At 39.2% G+C, this 23674-nt stretch overlaps 1 protein-coding gene across 6 annotated transcripts in view; it reads left to right on the plus strand.

The window, feature by feature from the left end:
- ITSN1 (intersectin 1) overlaps positions 1-23674 on the plus strand; it is a 227602-nt gene that overhangs the window by 128609 nt on the left and 75319 nt on the right. For all 6 annotated transcript variants that reach the window (XM_059064443.2, XM_067035034.1, XM_059064441.2 and 3 more), the window contains exons 17-20: positions 7929-8056; positions 11252-11478; positions 13314-13435; positions 22671-22918. In XM_059064443.2, coding sequence (XP_058920426.1) covers positions 7929-8056; positions 11252-11478; positions 13314-13435; positions 22671-22918 — 725 coding nt within the window. The remainder of the gene's footprint in view (positions 1-7928; positions 8057-11251; positions 11479-13313; positions 13436-22670; positions 22919-23674) is intronic.

Raw genomic sequence — 23674 nt, forward strand, 5'->3', positions numbered from 1 at the left:
AACCATCTTTTAGTTTTATTGATCTTGGCTATTGTTTTCTTTGTTTCTATTTCATTTATTTCTGCTCTGATCTTTATGATTTCTTTCCTTCTACTAACTTTGGGTTTTGTTTGTTCTTCTTTCTCTAGTTCCTTTAGGTGTAAGTTTAGATTGTTTATTTGAGATTTTTCTTGTTTCCTGAGGTAGGATTGTACTGCAATAAACTTCCCTCTTAGAGCTGCTTTTGCTGCATTCCATAAGTTTTGGATTGTCGTGTTTTCATTGTCATTTGTCTCTAGGTATTTTTTGATTTCCTCTTTGATTTTTTTAGCTATCTCTTGGTTATTTAGTAACGTATTGTTTAGCCTCCATGTGTTCGTGTTTTTTCGTTTTCTCCCCTGTAATTGATTTCTAATCTCATAGCGTTGTGGTTGGAAAAGCTGCTTGATATGATTTCAGTTTTCTAAAGTTTATCGAGGCTTGATTTGTGACCCAAGATGTGATCTATCCTGGAGAATGTTCCATGTGCACTTGAGAAGAAAGTGTATTCTGTTTTTGGATGGAATGTCCTATGAATATCAATTAAGTCCATCTTGTTTAATGTATCATTTAAAGCTTGTGTTTCCTTATTTATTTTCATTTTGGATGATCTGTCCATTGGAGCTAGTAGGGTGTTAAAGTTCCCTAGTATGATTCTGTTACTGTCAGTTTCCCCTTTTATGGCTGTTAGCATTTGCTTTATGTATTGAGGTGCTCCTTTGTTGGGTGCATAAATATTTACAATTGTTATAGTTTCTTCGTGGATTGATCCCTTGATCATTATGTAGTGTCCTTAGTCTCTTGTAATAGTCTTTTTTTTAAAGTCTATTTTGTCTGATACAAGAATTGCTACTCCAGCTTTCTTTTTATTTCCATTTGCATGGAATATCTTTTCCCGTCCCTTCACTTTCAGTCTGTATGTGTCCCTGGGTCTGAAGTGGGTCTCTTGTAGACAGCATATATATGGGTCTTGTTTTTGTATACATTCAGCGAGCCTGTGTCTTTTGGTTGGAGCATTTAACCCATTCATGTTTAAGGTAATTATCGATATGTATATTCCTATTACCATTTTCTTTATTGTTTTAGGTTTGTTTTTGTAGGTCTTTTCCTTCTTTTGTGTTTCCTGCCTAGAGAAGTTCCTTTAACATTTGTTGTAGAGATGGTTTGGGGGTGCTGAATTCTCTTAGCTTTTGCTTGTCTGTAAAGTTTTTGATTTCTCTGTCGAATCTGAATGAGATCCTTGCCAGGTAGAGTAATCTTGGTAGTAGCTTCTACCCTTTCATCACTTTAAATATATTGTGTCACTCCCTTCTGGCTTGTGGAGTTTCTGCAAAGCCAAAGCTGGGAGTTCCCTTGTATGTTATTTGTCATTTTTCCCTTGTTGCTTTTAATCGTTTTTATTCTTTAATTTTTGTCAGTTTGATTGCTATGTGTCTCCGCATGTTTCTCCTCGGGTTTATCCTGCCTGGGACTCTCTGCGCTTCCTATATTTGGGTGGCTATTTCCTTTCCCATATTAGGGAAGTTTTCGACTATAATCTCTTCAAATATTTTCTTGGGTCCTTTCTCTCTCTCTTCTCCTTCTGGGTGGGACCCCTATAATGTGAATGTTGTTGAGTTTAATGTTGTCTCAGAGGTCTCTTAGGCTGTCTTCATTTCTTTTCATTCTTTTTTCTTTAATCTGTTCTGCAGCAGTGAATTCCACCATTCTGTCTTCCAGGTCACTTATCCATTCTTCGGCCCCAGTTATTCTGCTATTGATTCCTTCTAGTGTATTTTTCATTTCAGTTTTTGTATTGTTCGTCTCTGTTTGTTTGTTCTTTAATTCTTCTATGTGTTTGTTCTTTAATTCCTTTAGGTCTTTGTTAAACATTACTTGCATCTTCTCGATCTTTGTCTCCATTCTTTTTCTGAGGTCCTGGATCATCTTCAGTATCATCCTGAATTCTTTTTCTGGAAGGTTACCTATCTCCACTTCATTTAGTTGTTTTTCTGGGGTTTTATCTTGTTCCTTCATCTGGTACATAGTCCTCAGCTTTTTCATTTTGTCTGTCTTTTTGTGAATGTGGTTTTCGTTCCACAGGCTGCAGGATTGTAGTTCTTGCTTCTGCTGTCTGCCCTGTGATGGATGAGGCTATCTAAGAAGCTTGTGCAAACTTCCTGATGGGAGGAACCAGTGGTAGATAGAGCTGAGAGTTGCTCTGGGGGGCAGAGCTCAATAAAACTTTAATCTGCTTGTCTGCTGATTGGTGGGTCTGAGTTCCCTCCCTGTTGGTTGTTTGGCCTGAGGCGACCCAGCACTGGAGCCTACAGGCTCTTTGGTGGGGCTAATGGCAGTCTCTGGGAGGGCTCATGCCAAGGAGTACTTCCCAGAACTTCTGCTGCCAGTGTCCTTGTCCCTGGGGTGAGCCACAGCCACCCCCAGCCTCTGCAGAAGACCCTCCAACACTAGCAGGTAGGTCTGGTTCAGTCTCCTATGGGGTCACTGCTCTTTCCTCCTTGGTCCTGATTTGCACACTACTTTGTGTGTGCCCTCCAAGAGTGGAGTCTCTGTTTCCCACAGTCCTGTTGAAGTCCTGCAATCAAATCCCGCTAGCCTTCAAAGTCTGATTCTCTAGGAACTCCTTCTCCCATTGCCGGACACCCAGGTTGGGAAGCCTGACGTGGAGCTCAGAACCGTCACTCCAGTGGGTGGACTTTTGTGGTATAAGTGTTCTCCAGTTTGTGAGTCACCCACCCAGTGGTCATTGGATTTGATTTTATTGTGATTGCTCCCCTACTCTCTCATTGTGGCTTCTCCATTGTGTTTGGATCTGAGGTATCTTTTTTGGTGAGTTCCAGTGTCTTCCTATTGATGTTTGTTCAGCAGTTAGTTGTGATTCTGTGCTCTAGCAAGAGGGAGTGCCCGCACATCCTTCTACTCCGCCATCTTGAACCCCAGTGGATACTTCTTTATACTTTATGTAGTATCACTTCACATAATACATTTATTTTTGAGTGTTTCTAAGAGCAAGTGAAGGAGAAACGTCACAGTTTTTAAATTAAGTGATTCTGTGCCACTTGCATAGCAATAGAACAACTGTCTTTAGTAAAGTTGAAAGTGAACCATATTTCTCAGGGCAAAAAATTGGATCTTCTTGAGTATTCAATTTGTAAAACATGTTGCTTTTGAAATACTTTGGCTGTATGCCACAGGATGTCCAAAGATGTTTTATGGTGCAAATATCTTAATTCCTTAGGGGAAATAAGTGACTTTTCCCCCTTGGTTAAAGGAAGAAATTTAAAAGCAAGCTGATTTTCATTAATCTTAACTAATATAAGACCGAATCTTTATTTGCCAATCATTCTCTTATTGTGGTTTATAATCTGTGTTTGATCCAACACCCCTTTGAGAGTCAAATAAAAGCTATGTGCCTTCTCAGCAAGAAAAATGCCAATATACCCCAGTTTGCATGTAATTTCATAGTGTTCACAGAGCCAATGCTTTTTCATAGACCCTGGATAAGAAACTCTGCTTTATCTTAGAATTCTGTAAATATTATTGGTGAAAAAAATCTTAATTTATATATACTATGCATTTTATAGGAGTTTTATTTTTCCTATATATTTATTTATAGCTAAAACTTATTGAATGCATGCTTATTTCTTATTTATTAAGAAAGTCACCATACTTTATTAGGAGTTAATATTAAGTTATTGTTTAGCATATCTAGTGTAAAACATATACCCTTGAGTAGAACTCAGAAGAAAGGTCAACAAAGTTGTGTACTCAATACCATATTGCTAGATAAATATCCAGCCAATAAATAAATATGTGATTGTAGAGTTACTTATTTTAGAAAAGAGTAAGTTAATTTGAGGAAGAGCTACAAGTGAGATACTGAGTTTTGAATGGCAGTAATTTCTTATTTGTTCTGTTTATCTTAGTTGTAATGGAGAAATAACCGTGACAAGATTTAACAGAAGTTGCAGAGTCACTTACATCAGGCTCATCACAATTTGTGTGGGGAAGTTTTTCTTAGCCACTTCTCCCAACAGTTCTCTCATTTCCTAAGTAAATAAAAAATTTAATAAAACACCAGATTTATTTGTCACCTGAAAAATGTTTTCCCTGAAAGAATTAAAAGGCAACTTGTAAACAACTATACCTATACTTGAATTTCTTAAACGGTATTGAAAAGGAATGAAGGAACAGGGCAGCCCTCAACTCCCATGTGAAAGGACCTGTTGCTTCTTGTCATGCACAGAAAAGCAAATTGTTAGCTAGTTTTTAGTTTATATTCCTTCATTCTATAGATTGCCATCTCAGAAGTTCAGCTTTTTAAAAAAAAAAAAAAAGTAATCAACTGAGGAATCATACATTTTCTGCTTATTTTGCTTCATGCCATCTTAAACTCCCAAGTCCAAGGAGAGAGAGGAAAACCCAGGATGCCTTCCTATTCATAGCATCTTGATTTTCTTACACTTGATTGTGTATCTCAGCAGTATTTGACTTGGATGAAGGAAATGACAGAAAAACTTTGCAGTCTTCAAATCTGGATCATAAGATGTCAGAGCCTTCTGTTACCTCATTTGACATCTGTTATTTTATGGCTCCTGCAAGCTCCATTTCCTTGGAGGTACTTGAAGCTGCAGCTTATTTAGACAGTTCCGAAGATATGTTCAGCTTATCCTCTAATTCTCTTATACTCAAAAATAAATGTGCTTTAAATTTTTAAAAATATCTTCCTTCATGTGTTTGAAACATTTAAAAATTGTTTTCAAACTCTCAGCGTGATTTTTTTCCTATAGATTCTTTAAGTTTATTTCTTATTGATTTTCATTTTATAGTCCCTCATAATATGTTGCTAGCTTTATTTCCATCTGTCTTGACTTTGTATCTGGTAATTATGGATCTGTAAATTAATACCCAGTACTAGAGCCCAATATAGAAAGGAAATATGCAGTACCATTCTTTGTTAAAATGAAAAATCTTCATTTGTGCCCCGGTCTACCTGATGCATTGGTACATCATGGCCGGCGTCCATTCTAACTGGCCAGTGCTTGTGCAGTAAGTACATGTTGTTAAGTGTTTTGAATATCACTATGCCTAAAATACATTTTTCCTGGATGAAGTAAGAATTTTCCTGTTTTGATATACAATCAGATTCCTCCTCTGTCATTGTTTTTTTTTTTTTAACTATTTATTTATTTATGGCTACGCTGGGTCTTCGTTGCTGCATGCGGGCTTTCTCTAGTTGTGGCGAGCGGGGGCTACTCTTTGTTGTGGTGCGCAGGCTTCTCACTGCAGTGGCTTCTCTTGTTGCGGAGCACAGGCTCTAGGTGTGCGGGCTCAGTAGTTGTGGTGCAGGGGCTTAGTTGCTCCAGGGCATATGGGATCTTCCTGGACCAGGGCTCAAACCCGTGTCCCCTGCATTGGCAGGTGGATTCTTAACCACTGAGCCACCAGGCAGGTCCCCTCCTCTGTCATTTCTTACTCTTTTGTATTTAATTTCAGCTTAGAATTATTTTGCTTACTGGTTATACCTTTTTAGTTTATGTAATAAGAATAAAATCCTAAATAAAAGGGACACAGATAAATAGAGAATAAATTTTTATGGTGATGAACAATGTCTAACAATTTAACAGATCTTAAAACTAAAAAACAAACAAACAAAAACTAAAGATTGTCTACTCTGATTTAGCTTGTGGTGCATATCAGGGACCTGAGATTAAAATCCTGGTATCTTTGTTCCCAGTTCAGTACCTTTTAATTATAGTCTGTTGCCATAAATTATTTTTCTGAACCTATTTGAGAATTTTGTGCAGTTGAAGATAAAATTTGAAAATAGGAAAAAAAGTAAATTTTAGTCACTTCTTACCCTTCTTTTTAAAGGGTCTCAGCCACTGGGTCAGTGACAGAGTGGGCCATCCCTGTCTGTACAGAGGCTAACTTTTAGAGTTTCAATTAATAGCATTCCACTTCAGTTTTCCTTTTCACGTAGAGATATTAACTTGAACCAGGAGTGCAAATAACTCTAACAGAAATTGACCCTTATTTTCCATTTGTCTCTGACATATCAAATCCCAAATATTAATCAGATTTTTTATTCATGTTTTTAAAGATTACTATTTATGCTTGATTCCAAATTACTATGAAAAGCAATACTGCTGAACTTTTAGCACATTAAAGTTTTACATCCCATAGTATAGCAGTGAGAAAGATGATGAAAAATGGAATTCTTTTTTTGTGATGTTGAGTTTTGTCTCTTGGAACTGTAAACAGACCAAGGCGTCATCATTATGTTCCAGTTTCCATTCTTGGCCTTCCATGGCCGTTCTGTAGCTAAACTCCTGTCTCAAGTACCCTTCATAATTTGGATATCACATGCCCATGGCTGCAGCCACAGAGAATAGTCCTTCAATTTGTGCCTTACAAAATTGTGTCTTCCTGCTGCATCCTGTCTGGTTATTCCCAGGCTCATCTGCTGGGTTCTCTACTGAAGCCCCTTCCTTCTTTCCTTCCTTGCGCCTTTTCAAGTGCCTCCTTCTCTCCAGTCCTTCCTCCTTGACCAGTACCTGCTCCCCCTAACCTCCTGATCTCCAGTTAAACTTTTTCTCGTATCACACTGATCCCTTTTAGGACCTCTCGATGTCACTTACGGTATACCGAATGCTTGTTACATACATTATAACTTTATCTTAAGAACGGTCTAGCTAGTAGGAAAAGGTTAGCCTCACTCTTAAGGCTTTTCTCTAGGAATAAGTGCATTTTAACACTGATCTTCTTCAGGCAATCTCTCTACCTTTGATGTCTGATCTGTGAATGAAATCTAAAGGTAGAAATAAGGCAGGAAGAAACCTACCCATCTGGACTTACCAGTGAGCAAATCAAGAGAAGACAGGGCAGGCCTTAGTTCTTAAATCTCACCATACAGATAGACCCCTTGGCTGCCCCCCTAGTTAGCCAGACCAAGAAGTCAACTGGAACTTTACTCTTGGTTCTACTCTTGGACACTTTGACTTGTCTGATTTATTGTTGACACACGTAAGAAGAGATTTGGTGACTGAATCTGTTAGTGACTGTTTGATTCCTATGGAATCAGAGGGTTTTCCCCCACCAACAGGCATTTCTTTGTTCTTCATATTTTTGGGTGTTTAAACTTCTAACTTGAGTACTTTAAATATCATAAAATACACTTTATTTTCAGTAGCATGCTAAGGAAATTACTGTTATTCCTGTGTTAGTATCAAATGAGGAAATCGGATCCAAAGTGATAATCAAATTATAGCTTTTTACTTTCCATCTGACTGCTGGCTTTAGTTTGGGGCAGCTGACAGCTTCACACATGGTTTTAGTAAGAAAAGATGCTTCGGAAGAGGTCTGATTCCAAGAAAATATACCCTGTGGGGAGACTCCAAGTTGTGGAGGAGAAGGATGTCGTTTTGTTTCAAAGCAGCATGTCTTAAGAAGGAGGTGAGGTTGTAATGGTTTAGTGGAGCGAGTGTGTGAAGAAGTGTGTACATCTTCAAAGCCAGTGGAGGTTGGTGTTTATTATTATCAAAGGAATCTTAAGATTCCATTCATGATCATCACCGTGTCTCAGAATTGGTTGAGTTCCATTATTGTTGCTGAGTCCTGAGCAGTATAGTTTTTCTAATGCTCGTCCCTGGTAAGCTCCTTCTAGAGCACCTCACGGACCATGGTGCACTGTGTTACGGCTCACTAAAATATGATCTCAGACAGCTTCCGGAGATCCGTCAGGTCAAAATGTAGAGTGATTCTCGCTTTCCAAGTCAACGTTTTTCAAACCTGAAGCATTATCTCCTGCGTGTCTAGGCTTCCCCACTATGAAATGTCGCATGTAGATAAGCAGTGGAAATGTCTATTAGCACATGTCATTACATGAACTGTCTCTTGATCATTTATAGGAACTAAGAGAAATACATAATAAGCAGCAGCTACAGAAACAGAAGTCCATAGAGGCTGAACGACTGAAACAGAAAGAACAAGAGCGAAAGATCATAGAATTAGAAAAACAAAAAGGAGAAGCCCAAAGGTGAGTCTTTTCAGTGGACTGTGGACCCTTCTGGAAGGAACTTTGAGTATTTACTATTCTTTGCCGGGCTTCTCCAAGTTCTCACTGCACCAGAAAGAGCCTTCAGTCTTTAATGTGTGTGTGTGGGCACATGTATATATAAAACTTTGCATGTATAAGTACCCCCCAAAGTTTTTGGTTGGTGCCCAGAGCTCTCTCAGGCTACGACTATGTAGATAAATGGAATTATACAAGAAATTGGGACACTTGGTATGCTCATTTGCATGCCAATGACCAAAATACGTTTCCAGTTCACAGCCTTTTAATAACAGTGGCCATCAGAGTCCTGGGTTTGAAATCAAAGTCCCTGAGCCCAGTGGCCACACAGGGTTTCTCCAGTGAGACAGACAGTATACCACGCCATCTTCTTTCTACTTTTTTTTCAACTGCAAATGAAACTCGAGTACAAAAGGAGAAAATTTGCTGCTGCTGCTGCTGCTGCTTAGGACACAGACACATTTTTGTTTGAATATTTGTGTCTGTAGTCTTTTATTTGTAACCTTTTATAATAAATTGTAGAAATTTATTGTTTCACTTTTGGTGTGTCTGATTTTGTTATTGGATATTTGCTTTTTAAACTACAAATTGATTTTAGACTACCAAGAAACAAAAGTGACCAAATATCCCAATGATATAGTGTAAATTGTAAAAATTGGTTATTGAAATTAGACTAAAAAGATGAAGAAACTCATACTTTAGGCAAGTCACTGAGCTCAGCTCACTGGGCTGAGCTCAGTTTAACTGCAAGGGTGTGCATTTTTTTTTAAACATTTATTTATTTATTTTAATTTAATTTTTGGCTGTGTCAGGTCTTAGTTGTGGCATGCGGGATCTTCGTTGCGGTGCACGGGCTTTTCTCTAGTGGCGCGCAGGGTCCAGAGTGCATGGGCTCTGTAGTTTGCAGCATGTGGGTTCTCTGGTTGAGGCGAGCGGGCTCGGTAGTTGTGGCACGTGGGCTTAGTTGCCCCACGGCATGTGGTATCTTAGTTCCCCATCCAGGGATCAAACCCAAGTCCCCTGCATTGGAAGATGGATTCTTTACCACTGGACCACCGGGGAGGTCCCCAGGGTGCACTTTTGCAGCACTTTTTATTATGGGTACATATTGTATTTTGCATTTGGTGCTTTGGTCTTTTTTTATCATGCCAGTGGGTAGGTATGGTTTCAAACCAATTTAGAGGACTATTTTATGGTTCTCTTGGTGGAAGGAGGTAGGTCTAGGATTATGTCCCGGGGATTATAATTCTTTGGATATGTTGATTAACTCCATCATTTTCTTATCTTCGAAGTTTATTATTCACAATACACTGCACTGAAGTTTCACTTTCCTACAGAGTAGAAATACACATACAGTGTCATAATATAAAAGTTTGAATTTTCTGCTTACAATTGTATGATAAATAGCACCCAAAATTTAACTTCAGAAATTACGTGGTTATATGCTTTTATAAATGGTAGCCTTTATTGGTGGAATATGTTAAGCAAATTTTATTTGTTGTTATGAATAACAATTAACATTCCTACCCCTCCAAAAAATGTCTTTTATGCTTTCTTAAAAGATGTTTTGAAAATTGTAAGTGAAATGCTTGATTTAAATTGAAAAGAATTCTACTGCACTAAAGCTTCACGTTTATACAGAGTAGAAATAAATATAATACTTTTTAAATGGAGAATAAAAGTTTTATTTGCTTATATCATGTTCCCTTGGCAGTTTCCTAGTTCCAGGAGATGGACCTTTGGCCTAGATGGCCTAGTTCCAGGAGATGATGCGTTGACCATGTCACAGGCTAGCGATTCACACTGTAGACTTTAGAACCAGGCTGCCTGAGTGGTCCCCAAGCTGGTGTGGCTGTGTGACCTTGGACAAGTCATTCACTCCCTCTGCCTCATTTTCATCTGTAAAATTTGGATGATAATGATAGGACCTACATACCTGGTGTGAGGGTTAAAGTAATTAACAAATGTGGAGGACTAGTTATTATTAACATGGTATCATTTATTATTGCACATTAGTTTCTTTCTTTCTTTATTTGGTTGTACCATGTCTTAGTTGCAGCACATGGGCTCCTTAGCTGTGTCATGCAAACTCGTAGTTGCGGCATGCCTGTGGGATCCAGTTCCCTGACCAGGGGTCAAACCCAGGCCCCCTGCATTGGGAGCGCAGAGTCTTACCCACTGTGCCACCAGGGAAGTCCCACATTAGTTTCATTTAAAGTGTGATCATTGGGCTTCCCTGGTGGCGCAGTGGTTGAGAATCCGCCTGCCGATGCAGGAGACACGGGTTCGTGCCCTGGTCCGGGAAGATCCCACATGCCGCGGAGCAACTAAGCCCGTGAGCCATGGCCGCTAGGCCTGCGTGTCCGGAGCCTGTGCTCCGCAACGGGAGAGGCCACAACAGTGAGAGGCCCGCATACCGCAAAAAAAATAAAAAATAAAAATAAAGTGTGATCATTTAAAGTGTTTTCTGATTTTCTAAAATATTATGGAATGAGGGAAAAATCATCCCCGATCTTTTCTAATGGATTTCAGGTTGAGGCCATCATATTTTTCAAGGCCTATATTTAATTGCACTTTATCTCTTTGTGTCAGCTAGTTTGAAAAACAAAGTAGTCGAATTCAGTAAAATATATAGAAACTGTTGCTTAGTAAGGGTTGGTTACTACCTCAAGGGTTCAAAATAACCTGTTGGTTTCCGCTTCAGTTCTGGGGAGCTACTTGTGTGCGTGTACATACCGTGTGTCCCCCCAGTGATCTAATTGTTCATGGACTTCTTTAAGCAATATTTCATTTGCAGCGCTGGATATACTTTCTCTTCATGGAAGTTATGTTCCTGTGTTTTATGGCTTTTATTTTTCTTTGCAATTATATGCCAGTTTTAAAATCGAGAAGTATTTTTGTGATTTTTCTAATCACTTTATAAGCTAGCTACATCAGGGATTTTCTTTCTGTGTTTCTCTAAGTCATGTGATTTCATCTCACTCAGAAAGGGAGCCCTGAGAGCCTCTGTTTCATTGATTCAGATCCCTCCCTCTGAAGAACAATATCCCTTGGTGTTTAGCATCCCATTGACTAGATGGAGCTCTTTGTGCAAAGAGGCCACACAGCAGTGTTAACTTGGAGTTGCTTCCCTGGTGAAATCAGGCATTTTGTTGACAGACGAGCTCAGGAAAGGGACCAGCAGTGGCTGGAGCACGTGCAACAAGAAGATGAGCATCAGCGGCCAAGAAAACCCCACGAGGAGGAAAAACTCAAAAGGGAAGAGAGTGTCAAAAAGAAGGACAGTGAGGAAAAGGGCAAACAGGAAATGCAAGACAAGCTGAGTCGGCTTTTCCTTCAACAGGAGCCAGCTAAGCCAGTTGTCCAAGCACCCTGGTCCACTGCAGGTATGAGAGGCCGAAATTATTCTAGCAAATAAGTCCTTTTCTACACCTGAAACTAACACAACATCGTAAATCAACTATACCCCAATATAAAATAAAAATTTTTTTTAAAAAAGTCCCGTTCTCCCAGATCCTCTCGGGAAATATTCTTGTCTTATCAGGCTCCATCTTGGCCGTGTTCATAGCGATGAGAACATCAGTGTCTTTTTTTGGATGGTGCAGCTGTTCATCTCCTAGCATCATCAGATGTCTGTTTAGTTCTCCCCGCACCGTGCCAACCTTTGGCATCCAGAAGTCTTTTGCAGACGACAGTGGCATGAAGTTTCATGGCCAAGCCCCATTCATACACCTGTATTCCAAATGGAGGTCATAACCCTTCCTGCTTCTCTGTTCTGTTATTTTCTCTGGGAATTTCAGAGCTGTCTCAGCAGCAGGAAGTGGCATTTCTTCCCCTTTTGCCTATAGTGACGTGACATTCAGTGTCCTCAGTCTGCACTGTGTACAGCTGTGTTCTTACCTTCCGAATCTTTTTTTTTTTTTTTTTTTGCCCTTTGAACATAAGTTACATCTTTATAAATAACAATAAATGAAAGACTTTGAAATAGCTAGAAAACGTTATCCCTTTTATCAGATGCAAACTAGAATGTATTTTTAAAATTCTTTCCTGGCTGTACGATATTGTAAAACTTAGGAGATAGTACTCAGCTGAGGAAAGTGATGACCTTTCCCTTTGTTTGGCAAATGACAAATGTTTGTTTCCTGTTTGCACAGCGGGCAGGGATGGGAGTGAGGGTTCAGAGTTGGCCGACACCCTCCCTGCCTCAAGATGCATCATGCAGTCCAGGGAGAAAGACTGGCAAGCCATCAGATCCACACAGGATCCTGTGCCATACGAGGACAAAATATATGTTTTAATTTTTTTTTTTGATCTGAAAATTATTTCGCCATGACTTGATCTTAAGTTCCTTTTGCGTCCTCTTGGTATAAAATGAGGATTTTTTTTCTCCTTTGGTCAGTGGGAAATTATGCACATCATTCAGTTCAAGATGACACAAAGATAGTACTTTCATGGCTTTTCAGAGAAAATAGGTGTGTATCAAAATACTTGCAGCTCTTGGGTAAAACAGTTCAGAGGGCTGTGAGTAGTTATGAATCAGGATCCAAAATATCCTCTGCTCATGTGCATTTTAAAAAATTTTACTGCATTGAAAAGCTACATTATTTTCATCTAGGGTCTGTCCTTGGTTCATTTTTTTCTCTAGGACGTGTAGTTCACCAGGAATTACAACCGAATGATCAATAAGAACGGTTCTTGGTGAAATCAGCACTTATGTTTTACATGACCACATTGAGGGCCTAAAACATCCACCTTTCCAGGTCTCTTAATATGGAAAGTTAAAGTTGTGCTTCTTTGCCCCCCCTCCGCTATGAGTTGGCAGTTTCAAATTTGCGTCACGTCCGAACCGCTGCATCGTGCTAGACACCCTGCATGGGGGAAAGAGGTCTGGATGCTTTATAGACGCGCACTGCTGACACCTAAGCCAGGGACTCCAGGCAGCCTCACTGCACTCAGCACTGGGATGACCTTGGTTTAGCGTCCACTAATGACCTCTCTGATGGGTTCTAGTTGCTGACATCAGATTTGGCTCTCCTTTGGTTTCAGAACCAAACACATCCTCACTATGTGTTCCAGAAATTCCTTGAGTAGATGTAAATTGTTCAGATGTTAAGACAGGCAGCAGAGGAGATAGATGTCTGTAATTTGGCGTGTGTCGTGCATTTGTGTTCCGTGTAACGTTTTAATTTTTGTTCCCTTCTCCTTCTTTCCTCGTAAACAGAAAAAGGCCCACTTAGCATTTCTGCACAGGAGAATGTAAAAGTGGTGTATTACCGAGCACTCTATCCCTTCGAGTCCAGAAGTCACGATGAAATCACGATCCAGCCAGGAGATATAGTCATGGTAAGAAAGACTCCGGCGAAAGCGTGGTTTCTGTTGATGGTTAGCATCTGTCCTCTTTTTGTACTTTTATTTGGCAATTGTAAAATGGTTGGTGAGTGTGAAATCCAGTAATGCAGCATTTGAGTTTTTGAAGTATAGCCTCACTCTTCTTCCTTTTATATTAGAATGAAAGTTGGCACTTAAAAACGTATCCCAGCATCACTTTAAAATAGAATTGTTAAAGAAAATGGATTCTTAACATAGCCTTGCATAATTTTAAATCTGTAAAGCTCTGGTAATTTTAGAGTTTAGATTACTACTTAGATATTAAAAGTAGTCTTTCAGAAATAGTTTTAAATGCAAAATGCTTGATCACCATTTTCATAGTTGCCACTGATAATTTTTGTATCTTTGGGTCAAAGCATCTTTTTTTCCCTTTGTGGTAAACTTTGAATTGTGTGAAGAGTAATGAACTAAATACAGTTAACCTGCTGTCCTACTCTATACAGATGAAAGAGTTTAGAACTTTGCTTGTTACAGCTTGTTTAATTATAATAATAATAATCTTATGATTGTAACTAAAACTATGGTGACCAGTTTAAGAAAGAATGAAGCAATGTGGTTGACCTAAATTATTTCCTAAAAGAAAATAGTAGTTCCTCAATCCACTTATTAACGTAAGTCTTAGAAGTGGTTAAGCTTTATATTACTGTTGGCTTTTTTTTTTCTTTTTAATATGGAAATGGTTCAGGATTATTTTTAAGAACTATGAAAGTTAAGAATTGAGACAAGCACGCTCCCCATACTAGGATCTATGTCTTTGAAGTATAAAAGGGTGTCATGCAGTCACTGTAATTACTCATGCATTCATCTTCCATTGATGCATCGTATCTGTATTTAGAGTATGTGATCTTTCATGGGCCAAAATATATAGAAAGAACAGTGTGTTTGGTCCTCAAAGAACTCAATCCCTTCTCCCCTTATTTTCTGATCGCTTTTTCTCTAGTTCTTACGGGCTGGAAATAAGGAAGTTGTGCCCAATGCTCCAGAATTTTTCAAAGTCAACATCTCCCTGACAATAACGAAACCCTCTTCCAGTAATCTCTCTGCCTTCATTCAGCACAGAGTTTTGAATGCCTGGGCGCCAGCCTCACTCATTCTTTACAGCAAGAACTGCTGGTTTCTCTCAAGTGTGGACGCACCACGCTGCACGTGAATGGTGACCTGGGCCGAGTGTTTCACAGCTTCTTCCCCATCTTCTCTTTCCTAATGGCCTGAGACTGCTTTATTCCTCCTGCCTGGTCTTTGAAATATCTCGTGCCTTTTAAAACAGATTAATTGGAAATTATCTAAATACCATGCAATAGCAGGAATCTAAACATTATGAAGGTACAATGCCATAGCAGAGAAGACCTCATTACAAAGTTGATTTTTATACTGCTTAAAAAAAAAAAAAAAAAAAGCCTAACATATTTGAAACTGGATTTCGTTGCAACACAAGGTGCAGAAAAGTATTGTTCTCTTCCTGAGATAAGGAAGTGTTACCAAATATTACGATAAGGAAATGTTACAGATGATCTATATTTTAATGAGTATATATTGCTATTTTTTTTTGAATTATAGTCTTGTTACAATGATAGTGAGTCCTTTTCCTCAAACTGACTAGTTAAGCACCAGCCCCACTGGAAGAATAGAGTGTAGATATACCATGAGAATGAAACATTTCATTAAACATGTATTTTGCCTTGCTTTCAAACCTTTGCTTTCCTGGTGGAGGTTAAAGGGGAATGGGTGAGTGCCTTGTGACTATCAGGAAGTCTGCATCTTTATTAAATGTTTTGTTCTCTTAAATCAGTTTAATTCTGTGTAAGTACACATATCTTTGGGTGTTGTCGTGGCAGTAAAAAGATGTTTTGAGTTTGTGTAGTAGGTTGTGCTTAAAATAGAAAATGAAGAAAAAGGTGTAAAAGTTTGTATTACCAGGTTTCTGTTTGCTAGATTCCATGTAAGGACTAACTTGAAGTTTCCGTATTGGCAAATTATTAGGTCAAGTCTCTGTCTCAGATCATGGACAAAAATAAGTTCCAAGTAGGTTAAACTTAAAAGTTAAAATTCTTTTTTAAAAGGTTTTTTTTTTTCTTTTTTTTTAAGGAGAATATTGGAATAGTTTTCTAAGAAATGCCTTTCTGAATTAAAACTAGAAGCCATCAATGGCAAAAATTGACAGATTTGACAATATTAAAAAATTAAATCCTGTAAATTGCAAAATACATAGGAGACAAAGGGTCACTATCCATATTACATAAAGACTCTGAAAAGTTAATATGAAAGAAACTCACAGCTTTAAAAAGTTGGCTGAGGATATAAAGAGACATGTACAGATGAAGAAAAGTAAACGATTTTTTAAAAATACAAAAAGATGCTTCTTTGTTTGGTGATCAGGAAAATGCAAATTTTTTAAATGAGATAGCATTTTTCATCTCTCCGGTGAGCAAGTTTAAGAGTTTGATAATATTAAGCTTTGTCAAGAGTGTAGGAAAGTGGATACAATATACATCGTCAGCATGGTTGTATGAATTGGCTAAGCCATTTGGAGGGCAATTCGGCAATACCTATTAAAATTTAAAATTCTCATTCCCCTTGACCTAGGAATTCTGTTACTCTCCCTCCTCTAGGCTGTTTTTAGCAAGTGCACAAATAAATGTGTCCATGGATGTTCACTGCAGCATTGTTGGTAAAAGCAAACAAGGAACAGCCCAGTATCCATCAGTAAGGGAATAGTTTAAATAAACTGTGATACAGCTAAACAATAAATATAGTGAAGATGTTTTTAAAAATTACACAGATCTACATATACAAATAAACTCTAGTAAAAAAGCAGAAACAATATGTAGAGCATAATTGCATTTGGTTAAATTAAAAGCTTTGTGTGTGTGTGTGTGTGTGTGTGTGTGTGTATGAATGTTTTTACGTATATAGTTTACAGTCTCGCGGTATAGGCATCAAACTGTTAACAGTGGTTACCACTGGGCAGTTAGAGAGGTGTCTTTTATGTTTAATTCTATGTACTTCTATATTCATGTTTACAAATGTATTAACATTTGTAATTTTTAATGAAACACTAAAGATAAATCCAACTTGGACAACTATTAACAGAGGATGTCTCCCCAGGCCTGGATTGGTGTTTATTTTATCTCAGACATCCCACATATGTTAACGAAGGGGCTGTGCTGTGAGGCATACTGTATTCTCTTGCTGAGGGGACAGCAGTTGTGTCTTCATTTTGTACCACAAAATGCAGCAAGACACCTCAAATGGCATTCTACTGTATTATGTTTGTGAGGCTAACAATCGGTACCCACCAAGTGGAAATGGACGTGTAATAGTAGCGATTTTTTTATTTCATGAAGTTTGCAGTTGAGAAACACGATCGTGAAAAATACACAATAGAACATTCCTAGCAATCTCTCTTGGTTTGAATAATCAGGAGTTCACTTACTTTTGTAGGCACAGTAATCATCAGCTTCTCAGATTTCTCAAACTTCTTTGAAAAGTAGCTAACTATACCTGTTAGATTTTAGAAGTCTAGCAACATTTTCTGTTTTAATGTAGACAGTCAGTCTTGGAGGGGGCTTTACAAAATATTTTGCTGTTAAAAAAACTTGATTATCAGCGCAGTTTTCTCCAAAAGTATTTTTTCATGATTAACAAAAATTAAAGTGGTATTTTATATATAGTCCTGTTCTAAATGTTGTTGATAATACAAAAAAATATAAGATAATTCTACCATTCATATGTTTAAAATCTCTTTAGAAAAATAGGGAGAAACACATGAAAAGGCCATTGTGTGATGAAGTTCCCAATGAATGCTCACTAACTGCTAGGAATGTAAAAGAGGAAAGAAATCAGAGTGAACTAAGGTGCTCAGGGAAGGCTTCTGAATGGAAACATCTTAACTGAGTTTGACCTGGACAGCTAAGGCTTAGATACTTTGAAAATCTATGGCCTGTCTTCTGATCTGGAGGTCCCAATACGTGGAGGGGGAATAAGTCCAATTTGACATCCACAATGTATTGGAATAGCATGAGATTAGGGACTTCCCTGGCAGTCCAGAGGTTAAGACTCCACACTTCCACTGCAGGGGGTGCAGATTCGATCCCTGGTCGGGGAACTAAGATCCCACGTGCCACGCGGCCAGAAAAAAAAAATTGGAACACCTCTGCTCAGTGCCATTTTGTTGAAGTTTATCTTAAGAAAACAGGCTGATCATCTACTCAGCTGGTTTTAAATGGTGCAGGGCTGAGTGCATCAATCCTGCTCAGGGACCTTAAAAAAAAAAAACAAAAAAAAACCCCACAACCAATCCAGGGCTCACCCCTAGAGACTGTGGGAACTTTTCTTCCCTATTTAGGATTCAAAATCTTGTCCAGGTGGTTCTATCAGGGAGTCAGTTTAGGGAACCACTGATCTAACCTAATCTCTTTTCTGTCAGGACTAATGCCGAGTCATTCTGGAAAATATCCTCTTCTTAGAGATATCCAAAAAAGGAGACTTCTTTAGGGGATGTCAGTCATCAACCAGTCAACTCACTCAGAAAGTTGTTTAACATCTTCTAATTTAGTGTTTCTTTTGTAACAATTTAAACTCATTCTTTTTTCCTTTTCTTTTCTTGATGGAGAAGTGTTTTGGGGTGTTTTTTTTATTTTCAATATAGTCAGTACCTTTTATTTCCTGCCTTTCTTAGATTTCCATAATCTTAACATCTGAGCCATTGCTGTGTTGAGGGATCAGCACATACGTGATTCCAGGGGTGGACCAAATCCAGCCCATGCCTGTTTTGTAATAAAGTTTTACTGGGACACTTTCAGGCACGTTCATTTACATATCGCTTACAGCTGCTTTTGTGCTACAGCTGCAGAGTTCAGTCGCTGCGAAAGTTAAGGAAAATTTTGCCAACCTCTAGATTAGCACTTTAGAAAACAGTTTTAATATCCTCATCTAGGAGTTTAGGGGGAAACCTTTTATTTCCAAACTGGCAAATGTATGAAACATGTGCTTCTCCCCACGTTCTACAGCACATCCCAGGCAGCTGCACCTGTGGGTCTAAGTTGGTACACGGTTTAAACGTGTTTGCTGTCCATGCCCTTTGTCCTGCTTATGAGGGGAGAGGGAATTTCTCTTACCCTTCTTTGTGACAAGGTCAGAAGCTTTAAAAATCTTAGTGTCACCGTGAAGATGGCGGTCATGAAGCATATGAACATTGAGAAAAGAAATATGATATTATAGGGTTTCAGCCACGTGTACTTGAACCTGATAACGCTGCGTGCATTTGACTGTTGCATCAGTGCCCTACAGTATGCAGTGCATAACTATTAACAGTTCGTAGACTAGATCTGTAACGTATTCCCAGACATTTAAGCAACATTTGGGGTTTGTGCTTCCCACTTTGATGTTTCACTAGAATGACCCCACATGCTTTGAGGTGTTGCTGTGGGGCTGACTAAATGAAATTGTATTAAGACCAGTATTGTTGGGCTTCCCTGGTGGTGCAGTGGTGAAGAATCCGCCTGCCAATGCAGGGGACACGGGTTTGAACCCTGACCCGGGAAGAACCCACATGCTGCGGAGCAACTAAACCCGTGCGCCACGACTACTGAGCCTGCGCTCTAGAGCCTGCGAGCGACAACTACCGAGCCTGCGTGCCACAACTACTGCAGCCTGCGGCGCCTAGAGCCTGTGCTCCGCAGCAAGAGAAGCCACCTCAATGAGAAGCCCACGCACCACAATGAAGAGTAGCCCCCTCTCGCTGCAACTAGAGAAAGCCCACACACAGCAACGAAGACCCAATGCAGCCAAAAATAAATATTAATTAATTAATTAATTTTTTACAAAGACCAATATTGTTAATATCAAAATCCCCCTGACTTACAGCCACCGATAGATGAATCTACCCTATGTGTGTATAAGTCCACAGTCTAGCCAGCCACATTACAAAGAAGTCTGTGTGCTTGACTTTGCTTATTCTATCCTAATTTTATGTCCCATTTTTTCACAATGGGATTGGCATTTTGAGTAAAGCTTTTCAAATCCAGGAAGGACTATTTCTCATTTTCATATGAGACCCCCGTATGCTTTTTCTAAGTGGTTAATTTAATTTAATGTTAGGGAATTTTTATTATAACCTCTGAACCTTAAAATTTAAATTTAATTACTCATTAAAGTTAATGGATTCATATAAGAATAGGTCAAACTAATTGAGATTATTGTTTGTTCAAATTGACTGATGGATTTCCTTGGTTAAAAGGGAAATACTGATTTCACGATTGCCCTCAAGGATGGCAGAAAGTCTTATCTGCAGGGATAAGGAACTGATGTGGCACCCTCTCCCCTTCCTGAATACACACAAGCACCTGTTAGTGGTGAAGAGTCTGCTTTCTGTCATATCAGGGGACGAGGAGGTTGGGTGTGATAACTAGGGTGTGAGCTAGACCTGCCCATAGGGTGGAACATTTCCTCGGGGCTTCAGATCCAATTCCAGATGTCAACCAAAAGTCCTGTTAACCAGGTGAGACCCATGTCTCAAGGGAATGACAGTGGGTCACAGGACATAATAAAGTAAAGCAGCTGGCATTCAAGGAGGTCCAACTAGCTTAGACCAGTAGGAGTTTGACAGGTCATGATCAGGGATCACATTCCAGCCCCTACAGGAAGATAGGAAGGCCAACCCCGAGGGCCTAAGGTGCTAGACAGGTTTCTAGAGCAGGTAACTCCCCATAGAGAACCAGAAATCTCTGGTTACCTAAAGTAAACAGGGTCAAACAGAGGCCAGGCTTTTAGAACAGGGCAAAAGGGAACTGCAGTAGAGTCAGAGCTGGACAACAGGAGAGATGGCTTTAGAAAATCTGTCATTAAGCACGTCTCATATGCCAGGCAGTGTTCTAGATACTCATTATTCCTTACAACAACTATTATGAAACAGGTACTGGTATTATCCTTCATTTTACAGATTAAGAAACCGAGGCACCAAGAGATTACACTTTGCCCAAAGTCAACCAGCTAATAATATAGAAGTGGTGTTAAAACTGAGGCAGTCTAATTGCAGACCCCTACTCTTAATCATGACACTTTGTAGTCTTTTTTTTTTAATTAATTTATTTAATTTAGGCTGTGTTGTGTCTTTGTACGGTGCGCAGGCTTCTGATTGCGGTGGCTTCTCTTGTTGCAGAGCACGGGCTGTAGGCGCGTGGGCTCAGTAGTTGTGGCTCACGGGCTCTAGAGCGCAGGCTCAGTAGTTGTGGTGCAGGGGCTTAGTTGCTCCACGGCATGTGGGATCTTCCCGGACCAGGGCTCGAACCCGTGTCCCCTGCATTGGCAGGAGGACCCTTAACCACTGCGTCACCAGGGAAGCCCCACTTTGCAGTCTTGAGGCGAAGCGATTGTGTCTGGCTCCAGGTCCTCACTCACTGCTGCCAGACCTTTGGTCCTGGGACGTGTGGAGGGGGGCGGGAACTGGGCTGTTTAACCCGCTGAGAAGCTGGGGAGGCTCTGGCTCAGCCTGACCTAGAAACAGCTGTGTTTCCAGTGCAAAACAGCTATAAAGTTAAAGTGCGTCATAATATCACCAATAAATATAAACAAGAGAGAAAAGGCATCTAGCCATTTGAGTTCAGCAGAAAGTAAGATACAAATGGGAAAAAAAATGTCACCTTAAATCCTCATCTGGAGAAACAGTCTGGGCTGCCCAGAAAAAGGAAAGAAAGAAGAAAACGACGCGGGGCAGCTGCATGTGAAGTGGCCCCCGTGCTCACAGTGATACAAGTGTGTTAGCACCGGCACTGTAAAGCCAAAAACAGAACCTCTGGAAGCAGCGTTGCTACCTCAGGGAACTCCTTTTTGGAGAATTCTCAGCTTTAAAAACTGCTTTTACCCATGACAGTAGGGTTCCTAAGGTAGAGCAGCAAGGAAGCTCTCCTACGGACTGAATATTTTATAAATAACATGCAGAATTAAGTAGGAAGTCCTGTATTCTACTTTCTCCACCCCTACCCCAGGCATTTTTTTTTTAATTCAAATAAGCTAATAAACATTGTGCCATATTACTCTACACTGAATACGAACAGATGTTTGGTCCCATAGTTATTTGCTTTGGGGTTTGTTTGTTTTTAATTGAATATTTGAATGGGTTAGAAAACTGGTATTTTTGCCACGTTTTCCAAAATCATTGTTAAGACCCTACATACTCATTTCTGTGATTTCAAAAAAGCAACATTAAGGTCCAATGTATTACCTCCTTAGGCAGTATATTATGCAATAAAAATAGGATAAGGTCTCTGACAGAACCTTATTTGATTTATTGTAATGAAAATAATTTTCTACTAGTGAATGTAATTGTCCTCAAATTGACCTCCTGTTGCTCATAAAATAGTGAGGGTAACTTCTAAAGATAAGTAGAATCATTCTGGTGATTTTGACTAATCCTTTTGGTCAGAATTAAAGTAAAATGCAAACATTAAAAACACAGGTGTAATAAATCTCCTCTGAAATTTTTTAACAGCAGAATTCTATATTCTCATGTGCATGTTTGTGAATATCAAAGTGAAATTTATACAAAAGAAAACTCTAGGACTTTAATAAAATTAATTGTTGCTGTAAATAATCATTTCCTTAATTTTCTCGTCATGTATCTGTGGAGCTTTTAAATGGCTAAACACGGCACCCAGTTCTACTTGCTGTAGAAACCATCTAAGGCTCTGTTTTTTATCTTCTTGTCCCTATGCTGAATAAGTACTGCTTAGTTTAGAGATTTTTTTTTAGAGTGCTAAATTCATATTGATTGCACCCTTTGCTTTCAATTGTAAATAGTAAACCTAAGTCAAATTATTTTTAATAATTACATGACTTCCTGGGTGATGAAGTCTGTCACATCACTTTCTAATTCAAAGTAGCTCTAAAAATTTAAACTGTAGGCTTTATTAGGATTCCTTATTGGTCTTAACTGCTATTATTAGGGGAAAAAGAAAAAGCTAAACAGGCACAAAAGACTAAGAACTTGAATTATAGCACCTACTGTTTCTTCAGAGTTAAAAGTTTAGAGACCATTTTTCCAGACTCCTAGACTAAGAACAAAGTGAAGAAATGTCTGTGCCATGTGTTAATCTGACCGGGTCAGAGGCGGGGGCTTTTCTCTGGTAGAGTGTTTGGTGTCTTTAGGGGTTGATTTAGTTCCACCGAATTAAACTTTATGACTTTCCTGCAGGTGGATGAAAGCCAAACTGGAGAACCGGGTTGGCTTGGAGGAGAATTAAAAGGAAAGACAGGATGGTTCCCTGCAAACTACGCAGAGAAAATCCCAGAAAACGAGGTTCCTGCCCCAGTCAAACCAGTGACTGATGCTGCCTCCACCCCTGCACCCAAACTGGCTGTACGTGAGACCCCTGCTCCTTCCACGGTGACCACCGCAGAGCCCTCCACGACCCCCAACAACTGGGCCGACTTCAGCTCCACGTATGTATAGGATGCTATTTCTGATGATTTTTGAAATCCCACCTTAGTGATCTTTTAAGTGTTATAGTCTTGGGTTGTACCTCTGAGTAATTTTCATGGCCACTTTCTCTGGTCTTCTGGCAAATTGTGGATTGCATTCTCTGACCTGGATTTAATTATATCATTGCTCAACAGTGATTTGCCCTTGGATAAAGTAAAGCCTATGACCCTTGTTTCGTTCAATAATTTGTCTGTGTCTTACATTCTTGTGGAAGAAATGGAGACATACAGTTTCCTAATAATGTGCTTGACACCCATGACAGCAAATATTTAGAGTCATTTCCTGCACGGAAATAGCACTTTTTTTTTTTTGCTGGACAGAAACAGAAATTGAATTTAGTCACATGGTTTTGAATAAGATAGAAAGCTGTTTCCTGTGAAGCTTTTCTCTGTCATCAGTCCTGTACAAACGTACAGCAGAGCGAAGAGATATGTACTCTTGGCCACTGTTCGTGCTATGCCTTTGGTCATCGGGAAATGGCATTAAAAACAGTGTGTAAGCAGAGGTTTGAAAGGAGAGATGAAGCCTCTGTCCACGCTTCCAGTTATAGGACTGGTCTAGGTGTGCAATAGTCTAAAAATACTTTATATTTTTAGACATTTAGACATTTAGGCATTCAAGTAAAAGAGACGTAAGAAGTGTTTTAAATTTGTTTTCAAGCCTGATCATCTTTCAGGAGAAACTAATTGAAGGCAAGGAGTCAGGGCGTAATGTTG

This window comes from Kogia breviceps, chromosome 5 (genome assembly GCF_026419965.1).
Source record: "Kogia breviceps isolate mKogBre1 chromosome 5, mKogBre1 haplotype 1, whole genome shotgun sequence".
Classification (NCBI taxonomy): Eukaryota; Metazoa; Chordata; class Mammalia; order Artiodactyla; family Physeteridae; genus Kogia; species Kogia breviceps.